Source organism: Elgaria multicarinata, chromosome 15, assembly GCF_023053635.1.
Source record: "Elgaria multicarinata webbii isolate HBS135686 ecotype San Diego chromosome 15, rElgMul1.1.pri, whole genome shotgun sequence".
Taxonomy (NCBI): domain Eukaryota; kingdom Metazoa; phylum Chordata; class Lepidosauria; order Squamata; family Anguidae; genus Elgaria; species Elgaria multicarinata.
In genome coordinates this window covers 33051666-33076078 of record NC_086185.1, presented here as the reverse complement: position 1 = coordinate 33076078, position 24413 = coordinate 33051666, and the positions used below count along the sequence as shown (strand labels likewise).

At 46.5% G+C, this 24413-nt stretch overlaps 1 protein-coding gene across 1 annotated transcript in view; it reads left to right on the top strand.

Annotated features, from left to right (window-relative positions):
- The window catches only part of LOC134409086 (rho GTPase-activating protein 20-like), a 36588-nt gene extending 17621 nt beyond the window's left edge, over positions 1 to 18967 (top strand). Inside the window, exons 9-14 of the mRNA XM_063141656.1 lie at positions 1649 to 1824; positions 4381 to 4542; positions 9604 to 9713; positions 14626 to 14815; positions 15524 to 15641; positions 17247 to 18967. Of these exons, the coding sequence (XP_062997726.1) occupies positions 1649 to 1824; positions 4381 to 4542; positions 9604 to 9713; positions 14626 to 14815; positions 15524 to 15641; positions 17247 to 18967 (2477 nt within the window). The remainder of the gene's footprint in view (positions 1 to 1648; positions 1825 to 4380; positions 4543 to 9603; positions 9714 to 14625; positions 14816 to 15523; positions 15642 to 17246) is intronic.
- The last annotated feature ends 5446 nt before the right edge of the window (positions 18968 to 24413 follow it).

Genomic DNA, 24413 nt, shown 5'->3' with positions numbered 1-24413 from the left:
TAGTTGGAGTGGAGTGTGTGAATTAAATTAGAAAATGAAGATGGCTTTTTTTTTAGTGCAAACCCTGGCGTACTCCTGACTGCTACTTCTAAAGCCACTTCCCACACATTGCAAGGCTGCTTCACGCTGTGAAGCCCACCACCGCCATGCCCAGGGACCTGGGAAGCTGCCTTCTACCAAGCCAGGCGTTCCATGCCTCCAGCTCAGTCTTCTCCACAGTGATGGGCAGCAACGGCTCTCCAGGGTTTCAGACCAGAGCCCTCACTGGAAATGCCGGTATTGAACCTGAGACCTTACAAAGTGAGCAATACTGGAGCACTGAGCCACGCATGCCCCTCCCCGTCCAGCACAGTCCCTTCCTAAAAGTGACACCAAAAGGATGTTGAGAGGAGTGTTTAACCTTTCCCCCAGCTGCAATGGAAATATAGGGGAAGGGCGGGGAGGTGGACTCAGCTGCAAACTACCTTCCCCTGAATCTGCATCGCAGCACAAAAGTAGCTGCCAGAATTTGGGAAGACGACTTGGCTGTTTAATGTGAAGTTTTGGCCACAAATAAATTGCATACAAGACAAATAGAAAGACATACAGATGTACATTTACCTACAGATATATTGCAGGAAACTCATCCTGACCACAGCTCTCCCAACCTTTATTTTAAACATTGGGTCAGTGATCCTTGGTGTGTGTTTCTAACTCTTTCTTTCCCCCTACACTCTTTTGCTTGATCAAGATCAGCCCAGCTAGGGTTTTTCTAGGGGGGAAAGACAGGCATGACACAGAGGGTTGTTTTCTTTCATCAGTGGGGGTAAATGACAGCTTCAGGAGTAGGTGTCATGTTTCTCAAAACCTCCCGCCTTATTGAGAGACAATAAAGAGGCCAGCCACATGATCTGCATTATTCAGGCAATAAACATCTTTTCCCACCTGAAGAGAGTCTAACTTCTAGGAACTTTCCTCTAGCCAAAACTATGCAAAAGTGAGACAATTGTCCTTCCAAGAATGGAAAGCCTTTTCCCAGAACACTTTAACTTCAGGGAGGCTGGTTCTGAAGAAGCCTTTGGCGAGAAGCTAGCCAGGCCAACCTTCTCTCACCTCCCCTTAGCTCCACTGGTTTTAGTCTGCGGCGTACTCCAGGATCAGCTAGCCTTGAAGTGCCTTCCCCCTTGGAAGAATACTGAGTTCCCACAGACTGGTGTTGTTAATGTTTTCAAAGAGGAGGTCTGGTGAAGGTTCATTCCCAGCTGGTGAAGAGCCCGTGAGAGTCACCTCTCCCAGCATAGGCTGGTATGTTTCTGGCGCTGTCTCTTCTGCTTCAGAATCTGATTCTGATTGATCGCCTGAAACTCCTTCCCCCAGTCTAAGGGGAACAGGCCTAGTCATGACAGTAGGGAAGTTTCCATCAGGGAAAGGTGTGTATGTAGGTATGTGTGGGGTGGGGGGTGGGGGGTGGAGATTGGACATAGCCTGCCCCAGGACCGTTGTTACAATCAAACTGAGATCCACCCCCATCCCTACTTTCACTGTGGCTGGTTTTCAATTTTTTAAAAAGTTGGGGTTCTGATTGTGGTTCCTGAGCCACATCTGTTTTGTTGTTGCCCATCCTTGCAAAGGAGGCGTTCTGAAACCCATGGGGCATTTTTGCTTTCAGAAATGTTGCAGAAGCACACCAAGAGGAAGAAATCTCTGATCGATTGGGCTTTCCGCCGAAGCACCAGCACCCCAACTGGCAGCCCAGCGTCAGAGTCCCCAACAACGCCACGGAAACTTTTTGGCCTATCCCTGACATCTGTTTGTCCAGATGGGAGTCTTCCCAAGCCCATTATGGTGAGATGGGACTCTTAACATACAGATCTGAGTACAGATTCACGCCAACTGGCTCCTTTTCTTTCTGTCCTGCTCAGTGGGCATTCAGGCCACATCAAGCCCCTGAAGGTCTTCAAGGCACTGTCCAAGAGGTTGCCTCTTCCTTGACCCTCTCTCACCTCCTTTGCTCATCTCCTATGCCCCCCTGTGCCTGTTTCTCTGCCATTTGAGGCAGTTGTGAGTACACAAGCCTTGGCCTCCATGTTTTCTAATGATGTGTCATAAGGAAAGATGGGAGCCAGAGAATGCACTGCTAGCAGTAGGCACATTGGGTGGCCCATAGCCCTGGTGGTAGCTACTTAAGAGGTAGCAGACCTAGTCCGCGTGTATACATTCTGCCACATGTCTGCCATGTTCCTCCCAGAGCGTTTCTAGACCAGGCTGTTTCTAGACTTGCTGTTTCTACTTCTGGTTTCGTTGCAGAATTAAGATTAGAGCTCTATATTGATTATTTTCCTTTCCTGCCTTTCCACTACATAACCTCTAGGAGGCATTGTGATACAGCGGAATAATGCAACTACACTAGGGGGGAATTTGTTTTGCTTTCACAAATAATACTAGACTTCCCCTACGCCAAAGAACCCTGCAAAATTGTTTTCCAAAATTGGAAGCAAAACTGGAAGCAATGGCAACACCTAAAGGAGCCATGAACAACCATGAGGACTGATGAGTGCACAATAAAAGCCTCATCTAGAAAAGCTACTGTTGGCTTCTGGTTTTAGTGGGCTTTTGGGCAAGACCCTCTCCATTGGCCTTAGTGAGTTTTCCTTCTGACAGCCATTGTCACCAGCTACTTACTTACTCCTCGTTCTCTATCTCATTGTTGCTACCACTTGCTTACTTGGCAAGCAGAGAACCAATGAGCAAGCAAGTTGCAGTGGTAAAGAGAAGGAGCAACTCCAGGGAGCCCTGTCAGTTCACCCCTACTGGGGTGTGGGCCTCAACAACTGCCCAATGAGGCTGACCCTTAAAACATAAGAAGAGCCCTAAGGCTGGATCAGACCAAGGGTCCATCTAGTCCAGCACTCTGTTCACACAGTGACCAATCAGTTGTCTATCAGGGAACCACAAGCAGGGCATGGTGCAACAGCACACACACACACCCGTGTTCCCCTGCCCCTGGTGCACACAGGCTTACTGCCTCGGATACTGGAATTAGCACATAACCATCAGGGCTTGTAGCCATTGATAGCCTTCACCTCCAGGAATTTATCCACCCCCTTTTAAAGCCATCCAAATTGTGGTTTTTGCACCAACAAGCATCATGTGACACTTACTCTCCCAGCTTGGAGCTCCTCACAATCCCTGTTTGTTTTAACCATCTTTGGTTTCATCGGCAAACTTGGCAACTTCACTGCTCACTCCTAATTCCAGATCATTTATGTACAAATTGAAAATAATTGGTTCCAGTACCGATCCCTGTGGGACGCCACTATTTACTTCCCTCTATTGGGAGAATTTAACATTTATTCCTGCTCTCTGTTTTCTCTTCTTTAACCAGTTGCTGATCCATGAGAGGACCTCTCCTCTTATTCCATGACTGCTATTTTTTCTCAGGAGTCTTTGGTGAGGGACTTTAGCAAAACCCATTTGGAAGTCCAAATAAACAATGTCCACAGCATCTCCCCTGTCTACATGACTACTGACATTCTCAAAGAAGTCTATAAAAGATTAGTGAGTCAAGACTTATCTTTGCAGAAGCCATGTTGATTCTTCATCAGCAGAACCTGCCCTTCTATATGCATACTAATTTGGTCTTTAATAATGATTTCAACCTGGAATAGATGTCAAGCTAACCGGCCTGTAATTTCCCGGATCCCCTCTGGATCCCTTTTTAAAAATTGGTGTTACATTGGCCATCCTCCAGTCCTCTGGTACAGAGGCTGAGCCCTGGTTCCTGCCATACAGCTGTAGCCAGTAGTTGGTGTCTACTTTTTCTTCCTCCCATTACAATAACTGCTAACTCCAGGCTGTCATTTGAAGCTAAGATTAGGATGGGCCCAGGCTAAACTGATTTGGAGCCAAACTATACTTGACATTAATCTCACATGGCTTGTTTCAGAATTAGCCAGCAGCAGGATGGGGGTGATCCCAGTTGGGACCCTCGCCGGAGTTGGGGAGATAGGCGGCTTTCTCACTTGCAGTTTGTATGGGGAAGGAAATGTCAGCTTTCTCTGTCAGGAAAGGCCAGGATTTGTAGACCCTCTTATCTGGATTACGACTGTAATGAGGGGTGTGCGAAGGGCTAACCCACTGCCCACTCCCCATGCTGGCTATTTTTGAAAGAAAAATCCACCACTCAGGGGCAAAGCACATGAAGAATGCCGCACCTTTGATCTCTCTTCTTCATCATGTAGCCTTGCCTTGAGAAGAGCGTTGTGATTAGCGATGAGCCGTATCCCCCTGCAGCTTGCCATTAACAGCCCGAAGCACTTTGTCTAAACTGCAAATGGAAGCTGATACTTACCGTTGGTGAGCCTTTCTCTGACCTGTCACCCCTCCCTTCCCGACCCCTAGGATATTCTCCAACTCTTGTACCACGAAGGTCCCTCCACAAGGGGCATCTTCAGGCGCTCAGCCAATGCTAAGAACTGCAAGGAACTGAAAGAGAAACTCAATTCTGGAGAGGACGTCCAGGTGGATGGGGAATCCGTCTTCGTGGCAGCAGCAGTTATAACGGTAACATAGTCCATACAAGAAGTACTGAATCCCATTTAAAGACAAGGACTAGGTAGGAACTCAGAGTCATGTGCAGAGTGACAGGGGGCCGACGCAGAGATTTAAGGAGTACAGGAAGCAGAGTTAGTGAAAAGTTGATTCCCAGAATCTCCTCAGTCTCTGGTAACAGCAGTTTTGATTCAGCCCAGGCTGATTGTCAACATATGGCAAGATGATTCTGGGCAGAATCATTGAATTCTGATTTTAAAAATCTCAAGGCAAATACAGGTATTCTTGCTTGGGTGAAACATCCTGGGAGTTTCAAGGGTAGGCTGACCACACCCACCAGGGAATTCTGGAAACCTCCGGGGGAAAAGGCGGGACCGGGAAAACCAGAATTAGGGCCCAAAGTACCGGGGTTGTGGTTACTGGGCCCGCAGCAACCCCAACCCCAATTTACCGGGCCTGTTTCCTCAGTGGGTGGCGGCGGCCATCTTGAATCTTGCCTGAACTCGTGAGTTCCGGTGAGATCCAAGATGGCCGCCGCGAGGGGCGAGAGCAGCAAGGTGAGAGCAGTGGCCTGGGCAGGGCTTGTCTGCACTTCTTCTGGGTCGTCGCTATGGGGATGACCCAGGAGGAGCATAGGACGCTGAGCAGCAGTGCCTAGAGAGGCCCATTTCTGGAAGTGCAGAAACAGGCGGCTCCAGGCTCTCCCAGGGCTTGTGGGGGCTTCTCCTTGGGCAGCAAAATGGCGCCAGCTCCTAAGCCCCCGCCCCCACTCGGCTCTCTGGCTGCTGGCTGGCTGCTCATTTGCTGCTGCTGCTGCTGCTGCTGCTGCTGCTTCCACGTGCCCAGGCAAGCCTCTCCCGCACAGCCATTGTGTTAAAAGAAGCGTTGCTGGCATGTATTCTCTTTTGTGCTATTGTAAGCAGTCACTGAGGTAGTGTAAAATGTGTGTATGTGTGTGTGTGAAACCTGTAGCCCTAAGGCTGCATTCAACTCTTTGCCTAATTTCAAAAGTTTTCTGCAATCAACAGGCCTGCCTGGGGAGGGAGGGAGGGAGGGAGGGGGAACAAGCAGTGTGTGGGGTGAGGGGGGGGGCTGTTATTAAAGTAATGGAAGTCCAAATGAAATGTCTCTAGCTGCAATCTAAGTCTAGTGGAGGGGGGTAGATTGGACTTCATCTCGGGCTGCATTGATGAAATAAGTTGCCACTGATTTTCTGTACATTCTTTGGGTACTGATCTTGATGAATTAATTGGGTGAGTGCGTGCAGGGAGTGGGCTTGCCTTGGGTGTGTTTTAAAACAATTATTAGTGGGTGAGTGTGTTGGTGTGTGTGGATTTGTATTTTATTTTTAGCCTTGGTTGTGTATGTATGTTTTTTGTTTGTTTGGTTTTTGCCTTGGTGCATGTGTGGGATAATGATGATGGCGATGATGCTTTGGGAGAGTATATGGGTGTGTGTTCTGTTTTTAATGGCATTTTTTGCCTTGGGTGTGCATGTCTGTGTGGATTTATTATGCTGATGAACACTATTTTTCTTTGTGTGGATGGCTGTGGATTGTTATTATTTTCCCCTTCATGAGTGTGGGCTGGATTTTTATTCTGCTCCCCGCTGTCCCCCAGTTAAGTGTGTGGGGGGAGGTTTGTTTGCTTTTAATTGTCTTGGGGAGGGTGAGTTTGGAATTGACATAAAATGATAACTCAGTAAAGTTTTCCATTGTATTTCATTGTAACTGAATGGGAATTTCTGAAAGTTTAGGCGTTAGTTCTTTTATGAGCATCTGGAATGATGGGGCAGTTGCCTCAGTAAAATCCCTGATAGTAGGCTTATAAACAGTATAATATATTGGAGATATCTGGTTTTAGTAGTATTCATGTCAGCATACTAGCTGCATTTAATCTGCAGCTGACATATACATTTGTATAACCAACAGCAAGAAGATGAAGACGATGGTGAATGAAAATTGGTGTATGTGACATAGCAGCTGATGTCTCAAATGTTGTCCCAGAATTGTTCTGTCCCAGCAAGATAATTATGTGAGTGCATAGCATGATTTGGCCTGACCGCCTTGAGTGTGTCTGGACCTCCTAGGCTCTGAAAGCATCTTTCTGGAGAGCACCTGTTGGTTGAATGAGCCATGAGGCCAGGTTCTGTGAGTGCATGGTTGTTCTTGACAGGAGGGGCTTGCACTTGTTTCTGTAAGGTGAACAGATGTGAAGAGGCTACAATCCTGTATTCATTTATCTGGAAGTAAGCTTTATTGAAATCAGTGGGAATTGTTTCTGGGTTTCTTTGGGACCTTGATTGGGATTTCTGTTCTCTGCACACTGAGGCAGGGTAAACTCAGGAGATATTTGGATAAAAGGAGGGAAAGATCCTGGTCTAGCATTATGATAATGGGCATCTGTTCTGGCCTTTCTTTGTATTGCTACTGACCATGGTCTTGTTTACATGCCTAATGAACCAGAGACATAATGACACATTTTTAGATTAGTTTCTCACTAATAAACGAGAAGTTGAAACACTGATAACACTGGTTTATCTCACTGATAAATCAGAAGTGAAGTGGTGCTAGTGAGAGGTGACAGCAAGCCTTTAGTCCATTTTGTTCCATGGGTAATGGTTGCAGGATCATAGTATTTTATATTCTTTCTCAATGCTAGATTTTTCTGCACTTGACAACTGCTTCATTTGTTCAGTGGTAGCAATATGCTGAATCTATGAGTATGGATACAAGAAACGTGATGGGGAAAAGAGTGTTAAATGTTAGGAAAGGTGAGACTATGGTCATCCAGTGAAGGATTTGCAGTCAGAAAAGATATTTGAGGAAAGGGAGACTGTATCACACAGAGCATAGCAAAAGCTACAAAAGTAGGAGTGAGTGGAGTTAGGGTGACCACATTTTGGAAACCAAAAAGGAGGACAACATGGTCGCCCCCAAGGGGGCGTGTCCAGTACCAAGGGGGCGTGCCCACCCGAACATAGCCTTGGCCACATGTCTGATTTTACAGCACACATTTAAGACAAATCTGTTCTATATAACATCTTAATGTTAAAATCACTGAAATAAAGAACAAGTGAGAGATTCAATGTATCTGAAATTAACTTCACTCACTCCTACTTTTGTAGGTTTTGCTGTACTTTGAAGCTTTTGCTATACTCTGTGTGTTGCATTCTCCCCTTCCCTCAAATATCTTTTCTGACTGTATCTTCACTCATTGCAAGTTGCTGTTGTTGCTAACAGGGTTTGCTACTGCCCCCAGATCTGTTTCAAATTTGGTATGGCTAAAGCTCTACCTAAAAGCTATCATGGTGCCAACTTTCAGCTCTTTATCTTTAAAAATGACAATTTAAAAAATAATAATTTTAAAACCTCAATTTTAAAAAAAATGCCTAAAAAATCAATGGATGAACGGATCTGTTTCAAATTTTTTATGACTAAAGCTCTTCCTACCATTGTGCCAAGTTTCATGTCTTTATCTTAAAAAATGACGGAGTTATAAGCATTTTTGTTAATTCCCAATAGAGCTGCTCTTTGGGGGGAAAAAACGGATTTCCCCTCTCCCTCCCGGATTTGCCATCAAAAACTTGGGCAAATCCGGGCAAATCTGGTCATATGGTCACCCTAGTGAAGTAAGTTTTAACATTAAAATGTTATGTAGAACAGGGTTGTCTTAATTGTGTACTGTGAAATCAGACATGTGACCAAGGCCAAGTTTGGGTGCGTACGCCCCCTTGGGGGTTGGACATGTTGGTGGGCACACACCCTTGGGGCGGCCATGTTGTCCTCCTTTTTGGTTTCCAAAATATGGTCACCTTATTCAAGGGGGGAAGAAGGAGTTTCTATAAGAATAGCAGCCGAGGACATGGGGAGGGGGGGCGTTCCCCACATTCATAAACTGCCACCAAGGGTCACTTTTAAAAACAATTTTTTTAATGTGAATTTTGGTAAAACATCTGAGGACAAGCAAATGTTTTTCCAGGTGCCCTAGTTGTGTGTGTGTGCCCCAGCTGCAGCCCTCTCAGCTCAGCTTGGGTCCACTTTGGGGGCAAATGCTACAAAAGCTACACTGGCCCTGGTCTACGAAAAGCCAGTTGTACTGAGTTCAGGTCCTGGCAGCAGTGTACTCAGGCCGGTGAGGCAGCCAGTTGGGAAGGGGCGGCTGAAAACTTTGGCTGCCTTAGGCTGAGAGGATGGTGTGAATCTTCCCTGACATGGAGGGCAGAAAGAGATTGCAAAAGCAACGGTGGGAGATTACAGCGAAGGGCCTGGGCAAGAGGGGACCTTGGAGGTGTTGTCCAAGAAGAGACAGGGCTTGGCAGTGGGCTCAAAGCGGGTGGGAAAAGACAGCGGGGAAGAGCAAACACAGCTTGTGCCTGATGACAGGAGATAATGCAAGCCTATGCAAGCTTTCACCTGCCAGGCCAAATGCCGCCCACTAGCCATGTTGTTGATGCTTGACACGCACACATGCCCCTTTTGAAAGTGCCAGGCATGCAGAAAGAAAGGAGATCTATCAAACCACCAGTCGGCTGAACAAGGGCCGATGCGTCACACATTGTGAAGGTTGGAGATAACGGCGTCTTTTACAGCAGTAAGCAAGTGTGGAAGGGGGGAGAATTCATGTAGAAAGATTAGGGGTACCTAACATGGCATTCTTGCGCAGATCAGGCAAGATTTTGCACTCCCTGCTTCCATGATATGGAGGCATTCAATGTTCATTTTGCCCGATACATTTACTCGGAGATAGCAGTGAGCGTTAGGCACTGTCTCCCACATGAGAGTCGGTGTCTCAGTCTTCAGGACATCTCACGCTTGCAGACCACAGAGTCCGGGATAGTAATGACTGGGGGCGTTGTTGCCAACAACTGTCTTGGATAGAATGCTTCCATGTGCCTAGTACTACCCACAACTCTGTGGCACCAGTGCACATGCAGCACTAGACAATGAGCTTGAAAACAAACAAGTGCTTTAATGCTTCTTTATAAAACTTTATAAAACAGCTCAAAACTGACTCAGTTACTCTGCAGGTTACTCTCTGACCAGGTTACTCTCTGTGTGTGTGTTTAATTTAGGATTTTCTGCGAAATATTCCTGACAGTGTTCTGTCCTCAGACATGCACAGCCTGTGGATGGAAGCCATGGATAAGGAAAAGCGAGCACTTAAGATCGAAGCCATCAAAAGGTTTGTGACTGCTCCTGCCTGCCTGCCTGCCTTGAGACTGAGCAATACGTGCAGGTGACCTTAGGCCTAAACTAGACATTTGGGGGATTGGGCGGCTGCGGCTGTGGCTGACCTGTGTCATCTCCCATGCATGGCATGAAGCATCCTCAAGCTCAGCATTCCCATGTTTCACTCCAGTGGCAGCTACTGCTTGTGGCAGCGGGAAGGATGTGCTCTGAGCTCAGTGACATCATGCGTAATCTCTTGCAAGACTTTAGTGTGAAGGCATGAGTCTTTGCAAACATGCCACATCTGGGCTTCGTTTCATGCTTTCTGGGACAATTGTGGCATTTTTCTAGTTCAGTGTCCTGCGAGCTTTCTTTCTTTGAGGAAACCTCTCCACAGAAACTGATCTGCAAATGAGCTCCTGTGCATTGCAGAAGATTATGGGGCATGTGCTACGGTCGCGCACCCCTGTGGATGCCCGGAGCGGCTGCCATGGCTTGATTTGTGCTGCAGAATATGCAGGCACAGTGGCAAGTGTCCACAAACTTATCCACAGGGCGGGGTGGAGGTGGTAAGTAAGCCACGGCATTCCAAGGGGATAACCATCTTGTGACAGGCACGCGCATCATGGTTTTGCTAACCCTCCCTACTCCGTGATCATGTGAATAGGGCCAGAATGTCAACCATGGGCCCGTTTCTCTCCACCCAGCCTCCAAAGAGGGGGAAGCTCAGCAACAGAGCACCTGCTTTGCACACAGAAGGTCTGACATTCAAATCCTGACATCTTCAGTTAACAGGATCAGATGGCAGGTGACAGGAAAGGCCCTTCTCTGGCAAGAACCTGGAGACTTGTTGCCACAGCAGATGGCAATGGGCCAGATCCATGAAATACAGTTCATTTGTGTAGCAGATGCCATTGCAATAATAAAAAAGGGGAGGAGAAGAACTCTGAAGCAGTGCAGGCCATCCTGGCTCGGTATAGGGCCGCTTCCTATGCTTGTGACTTCACAGGGTTGTTACGAGGATAAAATGGCAGGAGAGAGCCTTGTGCCCCCACCAGGGTGCCTGGGAGGGAAGGACAGACTTAAACTCCATTGGCAAGCAAGTTTCCAAGTTTTCCTTCTACGTAAGCTGAAGACCTTCTCTTCTAGCTGTCTTTCATTCTGCTAGGATGACCATATTTTGGAAACCAAAAAGGAGGACAACATGGTCGCCCCCAAGGGGGCGTGTCCAGTACCAAGGGGGCGGGGCCACCCGGACATAGCCTTGGTCACATGTCTGATTTTACAGCACACATTTAAGACAAATCTGTTCTACATAACATCTTAATGTTAAAATCACTGAAATAAAGGACGAGTGAGAGATTCAATGTATCTGAAATTAACTTCACTCACTCCTACTTTTGTAGCTTTTGCTGTACTTTGAAGCTTTTGCTATACTCTGTGTGTTACATTCTCCCCTTCCTGCAAATATCTTTTCTGACATTGCAAGCTGCTGTTGTTGTTAACAGGGTCTGCTACTGGCCGGCCGGATGGCTGGTTTTTTTTAATTTCAATTTTTAAAAAAAGTTTGTGTATAATTGTCACAAGTTTCTCTACGCTAACATTAGGGTGGGTGTTGCAGCAGTGAACACTACTTTGCCCATTCACACTTCTCACTTATATACATTAGCTTCTCAAGGGTTGTGTGTTGGCACCACTTTGCACATCCAGACTTTGAACTCCTGTCTACTTCCTGCACAAACATGCGATTCTGAGACCCTCTTCCTAATGCCCTGCGTTTCATGCCAGCACCATGGAGCTAAGTTACAATAGAAGTCTCTGGGTTGTCTGTGCAGCCTCTGTTGTCTCTCACTCTAAGTCAGTGCAGACAAACCAAAGCTTCCAGCCTCAAACAATCTCTCTCTCTCTCCCCCCCCCCCCAAAAAAGTCTCCCAATGGTCCAGCTAGGCTGCACACTTGTGGCTTGGGATATTGCTTATTGCAGGTTATTGCTTGGTCATGTCTGGTGACTCTTACATTATTATTATTATTATTATTTCCCACCTTTTGCCCAATACTTTAAAAACCTCTGCCACCAGCCACCTCCACCTCCTCTCCTCCTGCACAACTTTGATGCACTCTTAAAACACTCTGCGTGGCAAGCCAGCCTCAGGGCGAAGCTACAGGTGCATCTGGGTTGCCTTCAGCCTCTCTCTGCCTTATGCCAGCCTGTCAACATTTCCAGCCTCAAATAATCCCCCACCCCCCTCTCTCTCTGCCAAAGTCTCCCAACTGTCCAGCCAGGCTGTGCACTTGTACCATGTGGCTGGGGGTAGGACAACAGCTTATGGCTTGGTTGCATCCGGTGACTTTAAAAAAAAAAAAAACTCCACAGCCAGCTGCCTCTGTATCCACCAAAAGAGGAGGTTTGACAACCTGAGTTTGAAGGATATGGCTCCAGTAGTTTTAAAACACAATAATTTTAAAACTTTGAACTTTTAAAAAAAATCATACAAAAACAATAGATGAAGACATGATTCAAACTTGGCATGGATAAATATCTCCTTAAGAGCTATCATGGTGCCAACTTTCAGCCCTTTATCTTTAAAAATGACATTTTTAAAAAATAATTTTAAAACCTCAAACTTTTTAAAAAATCCTAAAACTCATTGGATGGACAGCTGTTTCAAACTTGGCATAGCTAAAGCCCTTGTTAAGAGCAATCATGGTGCCAAGTTTTATCTCTTTATCTTTAAAAAATAACATATTTTTTTTAAAAAAATTAAATCCTCAAATTTTAAAAAATTCCTAAAAATCAATGGATGAACAGATCTGTTTCAAATTTGGTTTGGCTAAAGCTCTAACTAAAAGCTATCATGGTGCCAACTTTCAGCTCTTTATCTTTAAAAATGACAGTTTTAAAAATAATAATTTTAAAACCTCAATTTTTAAAAAATCCCCAAAAAATCAATGGATGAACGGATCTGTTTCAAATTTGGTATGACTAAATCCCTTCCTAAGAGCTACCATTGTGCCAAGTTTCATGTCTGTATATTAAAAAATGACGGAGTTATAAGCATTTTTGTTAATTCCGATTAGAGCTGCTCTCTGGAGAAAAATATCCAGATTTCCCCTCCCCCTCACGGATTTGTCATCAAAAACCCAGACAAATCCGGGCAAATCCGGTCATATGGTCACCCTAATTCTGCTGTTGATGGCTTCCCATGGGCTGAATACATAAGCATGTGTTCACCAGTTAGGATATAATTTTTGAAAGGTTCAAGGTTCAAGTCCTGAGGGAAATTCAGCTTATTGTAAAAATTTGCATTATAACTGAAAAGCAGGCTTACCTCTGTAGAGGATGTCAGGGTCCACCTGACAGCCCTGCAAGATAGGCTCCTGGATTAAACGTTCTGAACTCCCAGGCAACCCACCTCCCTAGCCCTGTCCACAACTGGGATGAGCCAGATGTTCAGGGAATAACACACAGACACACATTTAGGGACCAAAGCAAATTTATTGCCATCACTAAAAACTAACATGTAGGGCCTTGGTCAGTAAAAAGCCTTTAAAAGGGAAAGAGGAGAAAGGAAAGGGAATTGGGAAAAAGGAGTGAGGTAGAAAGGTGAGGAAAAGTTCTAGCAACTAGCCATTACCCCATTAAACAGTCAAACATCCCCACGCCCAGCTGCAGCAGCGGCTGTCCTTCTCCAAGATACCCACACTCTTTAAAACATAAAAACCTCTCTAACTCCAAGCAACCCCCTCCTGGTTGCCTCGGACCTGATCTTCCCACTTGACATACGCACACACCTCCAAGGGAGATGGAGGGTCTTCTTCATGGGGCTTTTTATCTCTTCTCTAGCCCCTAAGCCCCATGACCCATGTTAACCAACCGGTGCCCTTCCCTGGCTTCTGACGACCCACTTTCTTTTCCCACAGCTGAAACGAGTTAACTTCCCAACCACCCTGATAACCTCCAGGTGCTGTGGTGGGAGTTGCACAGGCTCTAGGCAGAAACAACCTTGGCCAAAAGCTACCAGCCCTCTTCCTCCCACCCGAGCCTGGCACAGCAGATTTTGAACACAATAGAGCATACATGGAAGGCAGACATCAAAATCCCATAGCAACAACTCAGAGGTTTGCACCCCTGTCCTTCACAACCTCAAATGAAAATTGTTCCAGGTCCCTAGCTGAAGAGGTTGTTGAGGAGGACCCTAGATGGAAGACATGGCACAACACACTTAGCCCACACTCAGTGGTTGAGTATGGGTTCTTTAGATCCATGGGATGTTTGTTGAACCATGGGTTATTGTAGGGTGACCCTATGAAAAGGAGGACAGGGCTCCTGTATCTTTAACAGTTGTATTGAAAAGGTAATTTCAGCAGGTGTCATTTGTATATATGGAGAACCTGGTGAAATTCTCTCTTCATCACAACAGTTAAAGGTGCAGGAGCTATACTAGAGTGACCAGATTTTAAAAAGGGCAGGGCACCTGTAGCTTTAACTGGTGTGATGAAGAGGGAATTTCACCAGGTTCTCCATATATACAAATGACACCTGCTGAAATTTCCTTTTCAATACAACTGTTATAGATGCAGGAGTCCTGTCCTCCTTTTCATATGGTCACCCTAGTTATTGTGTTGTCTGAGCGCAGTGAGGGTTGTTTGTGAACCATGCAGTGTGATGTGTGAATGTTTGGCAAAACCCATTTAGGTACCCTGAGGCTGAGCTGAGTTGTGGTTATGCCATGAAAATTGTTCCTGATGTGAAGTCCAAGGGAACTCTTTTATAACTTTGTCTATGTCAGGCTTCTCCAGCCTGGTTCCCTCCAGATATGATGGACTACCAGTCCCAACATTCCCAGCCAGCACCAAGTCAAAGGAGGCTGGTTTATGTGTTTCATCACCTTTTCTTTCTTTCTTTTTTCCATTTCTTTTGGCAGCTTAGTGAATCAACTCCCAGAAGCTAACCTCATCTTGCTCAGACACCTGTTTGGAGTTTTACATCGAATTGAGCAAAATGCCGGCGAGAATCAGATGAATGCCTTTAACCTGGCTCTCTGCATAGCTCCCAACATGCTCTGGCTTCCCAGTCCAACTGGGCCTGAGGAGGAAAGCAAGTCTACAAAGAAGGCAAGTGCTCTCTGTGTGATTTCACCCACTACCAAAGCATCTTTTCCCTTTGGCTCCAAAACCAAACAACTGGTTGTGAACTACAATCCATCAGACTCCAGAATTAATCTGTTAATCTTATGGCCCATTTCCTCAATGCTGAAACAGACAATCAGTAACTATATGATGCAACCATTTCATTGAACTCTACATTTTAAAAACCCTTCTGCCTGTCCAGGGCATTCTGTTTCTGCTTTCTTTCTGGGATTGCAAATGGCTCAATAACATAGGCAATCACATGGTTTGAATTGAATACTTCCTCTCTCTGCATGCTCTGTTCACTTAGAATCACAGAATCATAGAATCATAGAGTTGGAAAGGGCCTACAAGACCATCGAGTCCAACCCCCTGCTCATTGCACTTCCATTGAGACATCACCATCTAGTGGCGGAATTATTGAGCAAAGCCAAGTTTACGCACTGGGAGATCCACTTTTTCCAGATATTACCATTATATCTGTGGCCCTTTTAAAAGCAGGATTTCCAGGGGATAGCTTGGGAGACATCCTGGTCACTGATGACATCATGTAATGGACCCTCAAACTTCCATAAGTGGCCAATCATGAGTGTACAATAAATCGCTTGTTTCGAGGAACCCGTTGTCTTCTTCAGATCACTACCCCAAGTACCGTGTGCAAAAGCTGTTTTCTCTGTTCTAATCCTTTGGTAGGTGGCGATGTTGGTGCAATTCCTAATTGAAAATTCATCTGCTATCTTTGGAGGAGATGTTGCTTTGCTGTTCCAAAGGCCGGAGAAAAAGAAGTCCAAAAGTGTGGATGACTTACTGGGTAAGCCCACAGCTGTGCTATTAACTCATTTACCATGTTTACATTCCGTCTTTCCAGGTTGTCCAAATCAGCTAACATTCAAAAATTAAAACAACAAGTATCTATCCACAACAGCCTAAATCCAGCAAGAAACAAACCAGAAGTGGTGTGATCATTCCTAATAAGGATTAACCAAATAGTAGTAAACCATATATTCCTGACACAATAGGAGGAAGAGATTAGATTAGAGCGGAACAGATTGAAGGAGATGCAATCACCACGCACCCCCTTGCAAGGTAGGCCTGGGTCAAATATCCCACCACCGAGCCGCCCACCTCCCTTCAGTCAGCCAGCACTGGATGTAGGATAGTCGAGCCCTGGAAATAAAGACACTGGAACTAAGGCTTAAGGCGGTTTATTAAAAGAATTAAGCAAAATAATAAATGTAAAGGGAAGGAAGAGCTCGGGGGAAGAGGGAGAGAAGCAGTTAAAACATAAACAGGCGTAGAATTAGCAGCAGAGCAATAGAACTATTTAAAAGATCATAAAACTAAGATCCCAGGCAAGCTGTTGGTTAAGAGTGCTCCAGAGCAGAACATAATAAACCTGGCTACCTGTCCCTGCTGGTCACGGGGGCGGGTGTCTCTTCACACCAGATGCCAAAGCCCCCAGCAGCATAGGGGCCCAAAGAGACGAAGAGCACAAAATACAAACTCTTCTTTATCCCCTTAACTCAGGGCGGGCGGGTGACTGGCTCCACCAGTCCAAGAACGGCCTGCTTCCTCCCTGCCAAGGGGAGAAGGTTCTCACCATCCTCAGCTGGGCTCCATGTTCTAGTGATTAACAGGCCTTGGTGTCTGTTGGCGAGGCTAACTGTCAGAACAGCCTTGTAGGGGAGGCCGCAGCCATGATTTCCCCATGTTCTTCACAAACAGAACACATTTAGACGTGCCCCACCCCACCTTCTGGTGGAAGAGAGGAGCAGCTCAAGCTGCTCTCCACCATTCCAGCTACTGAGGGTACTAACGGCCCCTACCCTGCTGCTTAAGCACCCAGATAATCTAAACACAGAGGGTGGATAGATCAGTCTGTCTCAGTTTTGCATGCATTCAGTTATGAGTCTGTTCCATCCCATTTTATTCCATTAAAAAGGAACCACAAAAATTCCTATGTAAATTGTATGCATTTCCCCTAAAATAAATGGGTTTTGCATGCATTTTCCAGGAAAATACACATTTTTGCATGCATTCCCCCCTAAATATGCATTTTCTATGCATTTGCCCTTAAAATGTGCACAACTGTTGTGGATGTTGTATTCATTTTTCTCCAAAATACTTATTTTTCCATGCACGATTTGAGCAGAGAATTGCATTGCACTAACGCTGGGAAATGATTGGAGGACTGGAGAATGGGGGTGGGTCCAGAGGGTCCAGAGGGAGTGGGTGTGGCCCTCTGGGGCCACATTGGTACCCCAGAATGGCTGGGTTCTGCCCCGAGCCTGAGGTTCTGCCCGGTGATCCAAGAGATGATCCGTTGGCGAACCCCTTGCCAACTGTACGTAGCTAGGCGGTCAAGACCCACGTTCCAAATTATCCTGATGTGGCTTCTCTCCCTCCCCCCCATCAGTTCAGTGCAACGATTCCTCGGACGAGATGGAATACGCTGCTTCCTACCAGGAAAAAGCAAAGCAGCATTGTGCTCTTGAAGCAGGCAATGGCTTGTTCAGCCTGTCCGATGGGCTGCTCCTCAGCGAGGCTCAAGAAGACTGGGACTTGTTCAGTGAGATCACGGCTTGCTACCAAAGCAAAGCCGGGCAGAACGCCGGTGCCAGCAGCTACAGCCTACTGGAGGAGGAGGAGGAGGAGGAGGAGGAGGAGGGCTCCTTCTGCTCCCTTGGCTCCATCGGCTCCCTGAGCCCAGCAAGGGACCGGTGCTCGTCTGAGCCCAGTGTCTGCCTGAGCTCTCAGCTTTCCTCCCAGGCCCACGAGACGGTGGCCCGGCAGTCCAGCTGTGATGCCGCCATCATGCATAGCCATGGTGATTACATCAGCAGGCTCAAGCAGTTGCAGCTGGCGAGCCAGAAGCTGATTGAAGAAGGCTTGAGCCCTCGCTTGGGCAGAGCCCGGCAAAGTCTCTGGAGGTCCCTGCCCAGCAGCAATGTGGCCAAAGCGCTCCGCCCACAGAGCCTCTCCAACAGGTCCAGCTTCTCCAGCCTGTCATCCACCACTACCTCCCCTTCCGCCTCCTCGCTGAGCTCCTTGGACAGCGCTTTCTCCTACTGCTCTGAGTCATCTGCCATCAGCCCCACGGACGTCTCCCCCCTGCCCTTTCTGTTTGGCACAGCCACCAGGCTCCACGCCTTGTCCCCAAAGATGGCAAAGAGGTCCTTGAAGGAGTGGCACAAGCCCTTGACCTCTCTGTGGCCACTGCAGCCTTGCAGTGCGGACTTTGGGATGGAGAAGCAAGACCAGGGAGACCAGGAGGGTGGCTGCAGCAGAGGAGAGGGCAGGCTGTTTGTGCCCATCAGGGCCGTCGGATGCCCCCACCGTGCGGACAGATGGGAAGAAGACCAGGAAGAGGCCAGGCACCTGGAGCTGTTCTCTCATGCTGTGGGAAGCCACTCTTCCGTAAACCTGGATGGCAGCATGCCTGCTGCTAATCCCAAGAGCCTTGCTGTGATGAACCAGCAAATACACAGGGAGAAATCAGTGAAGCACATAGAGATCAAATGCCCGGAAGCTGCCCTTCGCAGTCATGAAAGTTCGAAGCACACCAAGATAACAGTTTACATGGCCCCAAAAGGGAGGCATCCACGGGAGTCCCCAGTGGGGCTGGGTGAGGAGGAGGTAGCGGTGATCAACAGGGGCACCAGCTGCGAGGGTGGACGCCACAGTGGCCAGAGTGCTCCCAAGAGCTTACAGACCATAAGGGTCCATATTCCCCAGACAGTGTTTTATGGGCAAGACACTCCTTTGGTGTTCCAGTCCATCTCGAGGCGATACCATCGTGAACCAGTGCGCCAACCGACACAGGTGCTGCGTCCTGATGGTGCCTGCCTTGCGGAAGAGCCAGGGCCCCCAGAGCAGCCGTGGGGGCAGCCCAGCAAGGGCAGCAGCAGCAGTGCGCTCAGCCAGACCTTCCGCCTTTTCCTCCCGGCTTCCGTTCATGACACGGTCCGGGAGTACTTCAGTCAGGGGAGCAGCCAGGACTACTGCGCAGCAGGGGCAGAAGCAGTGGAGAATGAACTTCTCCGTAACAGGGCAGAGTGGCTTCAGAGCCAGCCTTGCCCCAGAGGCCCAGCTGAGGAGCCTAAGCGCTTAATGTGCGCAGAGGAGACTTTTGTCTAGCACCACCACACCACACCACACCACACCACTGCTTTGCGCCTTTTGCTTGCTTAGATTGTTGCATGTGGAAGTGTCCTATAAAATACAAGCCGTGAAGGGTTGAACAGGGCGCTTCGGGCAGCAGCACAGGTATAAAAGGGCTGCCAGATACATCATATGCAGCATTTCTTCTGATCTTAACTAACAAAAAATCTGTCCAAACCAAAGAAAGGGAAAGGAAGTTTTTATTAGCTCCACGCAAGGCTTTAAATGTCCTGCCATGTGCTGGAGATGGCACAAGACATCACAAAGAGGTGAACAGGAAGGAAGGTGCTGAGTCAGGATGAAAGCTTTTGCTCAGCTCCATTCAAAAGTCACAGCAAACTCAAGAACTTTAAAGCTAAACTAATAAGATCACTCTTTAAGGTATTGGTGTTTTTTAAAGCAAATTGAAAAAATGCCAAAAAAATGTTGCAAATATTTTGCTTTTTAATATAATGTTATGTCATAACAAAAAGAAAAAAAATAATTTCAACTTGATGCCATATATTACTTCCTGTCTATATTTCTCCATAGTGTGGCTTTAAAAAAGAACTGCTCTCATTTTACTGAATTTGTAAAAACTGCCATGGGAGAAAAGGTGCAATAAATATGAAATATCAACATGAATGATCCTGAACACATTTGTGGGAAGCAAACCCCATTGATTTTTAGTGGAACTTACATGCCAGTAGGCATGTTTTTCCTCCCTCCCCCCCCCCTTTTTTTTTTTTTTGAGATAGGGATCTCAAAGATCTGAATATTCACTGGCTTTCATTATGAACTTAGGCCACAGCTAGACCTAAGGTTTATCCTGGGATCATCCAGGGTTCGCCCCTGCCTGAGCACTGGATCCCCTGTGTGTCACCTAGATGAACAGGTTTGACCCCTGGATGATCCAGGGATAAACCTTAGGTCTAGCTATGGCCTTAGTTTCACATTTCCACAAATACTTTTAACAACCGCATTCTCATTCTGAAGTATCCAGTATGATTCCTCCTTGCTTTCTCCATAGGACATATTTATTCCAGTTTAATAAATCATTAAAGGGGTGGATGTGAGTTTGACATTTCAGCATCTGGGGAGAATTCAAATTAATTCTTTATCACTTTTTGAGGACCTAGAATGTGTTGGTATTCCATAATCTTGAAGGACCTATGGAAGCAGTTATGTGAGTATGTGACAAGGTAAGAGATTTATTGGTCTGCTAATCTTGGTAGGGTAAGCTTATGGAGGCTCTCCTAGGGTCCAGACTGTCCAAACGTCTTGTGAACCATGGTCAGGGATTTGCACAGCCCACTTTTCAGCTTACCTGGATTCTTGGCTGCTTCATATGGAAATTAGTCCTTTGTTAAACAGGTATTAATTTCCTCATAATGTTCCACCTTTTTGCAACATGGACAGATGTCTCAGAATGCCCTTCTTTTCAACAATGCTGCTTTCCCTCTTCCATCATGGTGTGTTTGCACAGTCACTTATACAACACAGACACCATGATTATTCCTTCTGCTAATTTCTTAAAGGAAAGGAGGGCGAAGGGGTTTATTTCTGAGGAGATTCTCTCAGTGTCAGTGTTTCTCCTCACCTTCTTTTTAAAACTTTGCTACATCCAAGTTATTGGTGGTTGCATTTGTGCACGATCTATAACCTGCAATCCAGGGAAGAAGAAATATATGTACAGAAAATGTACAAAGCCAATACTGAGACAATCTGAAATAAACCTGTACCTAACAGCAACAGGTCTGGCAGACCACAGGGTGCTTCTGCATAAGCCTGCCTTGGACTGGCTTGTGCCCTAAGGTAAAGAACAGGTTGTGTCGATTTCAGGGGGGAAGCAGCACAAGTGGCCACCATCCGCCAGGATGGGCAGAGGAGCAGCACCCGTGGCTCCCCGCTTGAATTGGGACGTGCTGCAGCAAACCTGTGTGAGTGTGCTTCACGAGCGCGACCCTGTGCCTGTTTACTCAGGAGCAACTCCAACCGAGTAAGCCTGCATAGGGTTGCACACTTAAGGGTTATGGCTCAGCCACGTTTTCTGAAAAGGAGGAAACCAGCATGGCCTAGTGGAAAGAAAGAGGGAAAATGAAGGTTTCATGAACGTTATGCAAGGTGTTCCAGAGTTTCGCTAAACTGCAAAGAAAGCCAGACCATAAAAAGTGTTTATTTGCTTAAATTGTTGGCTTAGGCAGCCTTATCTCATCCCGAATAGTGTTTATGAACTCATCATCAGCATCTTTTGTTGCAAGTCTGCAAATGAAAGATCTCTCTATTCTTAAGGCCAGATCTACACCAAACAGGATCTTGCCCTATGAAAGCAGTATCAAAGCAGCATATAAGAGGCAGGGGGCATGCAACTGCTTTATAGCGGTATTGAAGCGCACTGACAACGGTTGGGGCCCATTGACACATACCATATAACAGTTTCATAGTGCTATATCCTGCTTGGTGTAGATCCGGCCTTTGTCCCTCTAGAGCAACCCCCCCTCCAACTTGGTGCCATTGGCCACAGCGGCTGGGAATTAGGGCATTTATCGTGCGCTTCTGATGGTTCACACACAGAAGTTCGCGGGTCCCTTAATGACATCATCAACCTCTGGTGCCTCTCTTGGCATTTCTTAGGTTTATTCCACCATTTTATAAGTCACAAAAATGCAGTCACAACACACACACACCAAAAACTACCATCAAAGAGGTGGTGTAATTTAAGGAACATGAGACTGTAGAAATCTAGCTGTGCCATCTACTGGCTGTATAAATGAAACATATTGAACATGCTCACAGAGGAACTGGACAAATCATGGGGCTGGGGGAGCATGTGCATTGTACCCATGATAAAGATGCCAGAAGATGAAGCCCCGGTAAGGCTGTGGGATTTTTTTTCTAAATGTTGAGAAGCCCTTAGAGGAGTTGCTGTCTGACACATCTGAAGGGCACCAGGTTGGGTAAGGCTGCTATGGATTCCCCCAGTTGAATCTTAAACTGGAAGAAAACGATTCCCCCTGCCTCTCCATTCCTGCTTTGTTTTTGTTTTTAATTCCTGCCTTACTTTGGTTCATGCCTGTCGTGTGAGGACAAGTATAAGCTCTGCAAGTCCTTTCTCTTGCACATGAGTGCCTCGAAGAGATGGTCTTCTTCTCTTTAAAGTTTCTAAGCTATGTTTGTAAATAATTCAATAAAAGAAACAGTTTTATTTGTCACAAAGCCTACTCATTTTTCTTCAGGGCTTAGCAAACGCAGGTTTATAAGAGCTCGTGCTGACACCTTCTTATAATTCAAAGATCACTGAGGACTGAGAATTATTGGCCTTGAAAGTATCACATTTTAGTATTTGGAAGTCTTAATAAGTAAGGGGGGAAAAAGGTAAATGGGTTCAGAGGGGGCAGGAAAGTTTTTTCTTTCTTTTTTTGCCCCAGGGCCATGTTCCATTCTCAGGGGCTCCATTCCCATGGTGCCCACAAAAGAACCAGGGAAAACTAGGGGCGGGGGAGTGCATGCATTGTGCCCATCATAGTCCCACAAAGATTGCAGAAGATGAAGCCCCAGGAAGGACGTGGGATTTTCTCTTCATTTAGAGGAGTCACTGTCCAATACATCTGAAGGGGCCCGTCGTCAAAAGTAGGTGGGGGCATTTACTATAAATGGCTACCAATTTATAGTAAGGAACATGTCTACTCAGGAGTAAGCATGAGGCGCCTGTCTACTCACAAGTCAGTTGGGCAAACCTCTCAGTGTCTAACCAGAAGTAAGCGGGACTGAACCACTCGGCAGCATTTCCAAACAGCATCCCAAGGACCAAGTCTCTGCATGTCTATTCAAAAGGAGATATATAAACATCATGTCTCACAACTCATCAAGGCAAGTCTTGGCATGGCTACTCAGAAGTAAGCAGGACAAATCTCTGCGGACAAGATTCAGAAAGAAGTAGGACTCATCTGCCCCTCCAGTCAGCAGCTGATTGGAGATAAGAGCTTTCCCCTATGAGGGAAAGGGAGGGTGGGACTAGGGTAGGCTGACCCTATGGAAAGGAGGACTGGACTCTTGTATCTTTAACAGTTGTATTAAAAAGGGAATTTCAGCATTTGTATGCATGCAGCACCCAGTGACATTCCGTCTTCATCACAAAACTGCAGGAGCCCTGCCCTAGAGTGGCCAGATACAAAAGAGGGCAGGGTTCCTGCAGCTTTCATAGAATCATAGAATAGCAGAGTTGGAAGGGGCCTACAAGGCCATCAAGTCCAACCCCCTGCTCAATGCAGGAATCCACCCTAAAGCATCCCTGACAGATGCTTGTCCAGCTGCCTCTTGAAGGCCTCTAGTGTGGGAGAGCCCACAACCTCCCTAGGTAACTGGTTCCATTGTCTTGCTGCTCTTTTCCTGATGTCCAGCTGGAATCTGCCTTCCTTTAACTCGAGCCCGTTATTCCGTGTCCTGCACTCTGGGATGATCGAGATGAGATCCTGGCCCTCCTCTGTGTGACAGCCTTTTAAGTATTTGAAGAGTGCTATCATGTCTCCCCTCAATCTTCTCTTCTCCAGGCTAAACATGTCCAGTTCTTTCAGTCTCTCTTCACAGGGCTTTGTTTCCAGACCCCAGATCATCCTGGTTGCCCTCCTCTGAACACGCTCCAGCTTATCTGCATCCTTCTTGAATTGAGGAGCCCAGAATTGGAGGCAATACTCTAGATGAGGCCTAACCAGGGCCGAAGAGACAGGAATCAGTACCTCACGTGATTTGGAAACTATACTTCTATTAATCCAGCCCAAAATAGCATTTGCCTTTCTTGCAGCCATATTGCACTCTTGGCTCATATTCAGCTTACGATCTACAACAATTCCAAGATCCTTCTCGTTTGTAGTATTGCTTAGCCAAGTATCCCCCATCTTGTAACTGTGCCTTTGGTTTCTATTTCCTAGATGTAGGTCATCTCTAAGCTTTTTGTGGAGCCACATTGGTTTCCTCTGTTGTCTTCTATCTTTTCTCCTTGTTGGAATTGTTTGTAACTGTGCCTTTCAAATTTCCTTTTTTAAATACTCCCACCCATCCTACACTCCTTTTCTCATTAGGCTTACTTGCCACGGGACCTTACTTATTAAAATCCAGAGTATGTGTATGGCTACACTCAACTTTTGTCTCCTTCATAATCAAGAATTCAAGTATGACGTGGTCACTTTCCCCCAGAGTTCCGTAACTGCCACTTTATCCACTAAGTCATCCCTGTTGGTCAATATCAAGTCAAGGATTGCCGATCCTCTAGTTCCTTCCTCCACTTTCTGTAGGAGAAAGTTATCACCCACACATGTCAGGAATTTCTTGGAAGGGCCGCTTTTGGCAGTAATGGTCTCCCAACAGATATCAGGGTAATTGAAATACCCCATCACTACTACATCACACTTCCTTGAAACACTGGCAATTTGTTTCTCAAAAGTTT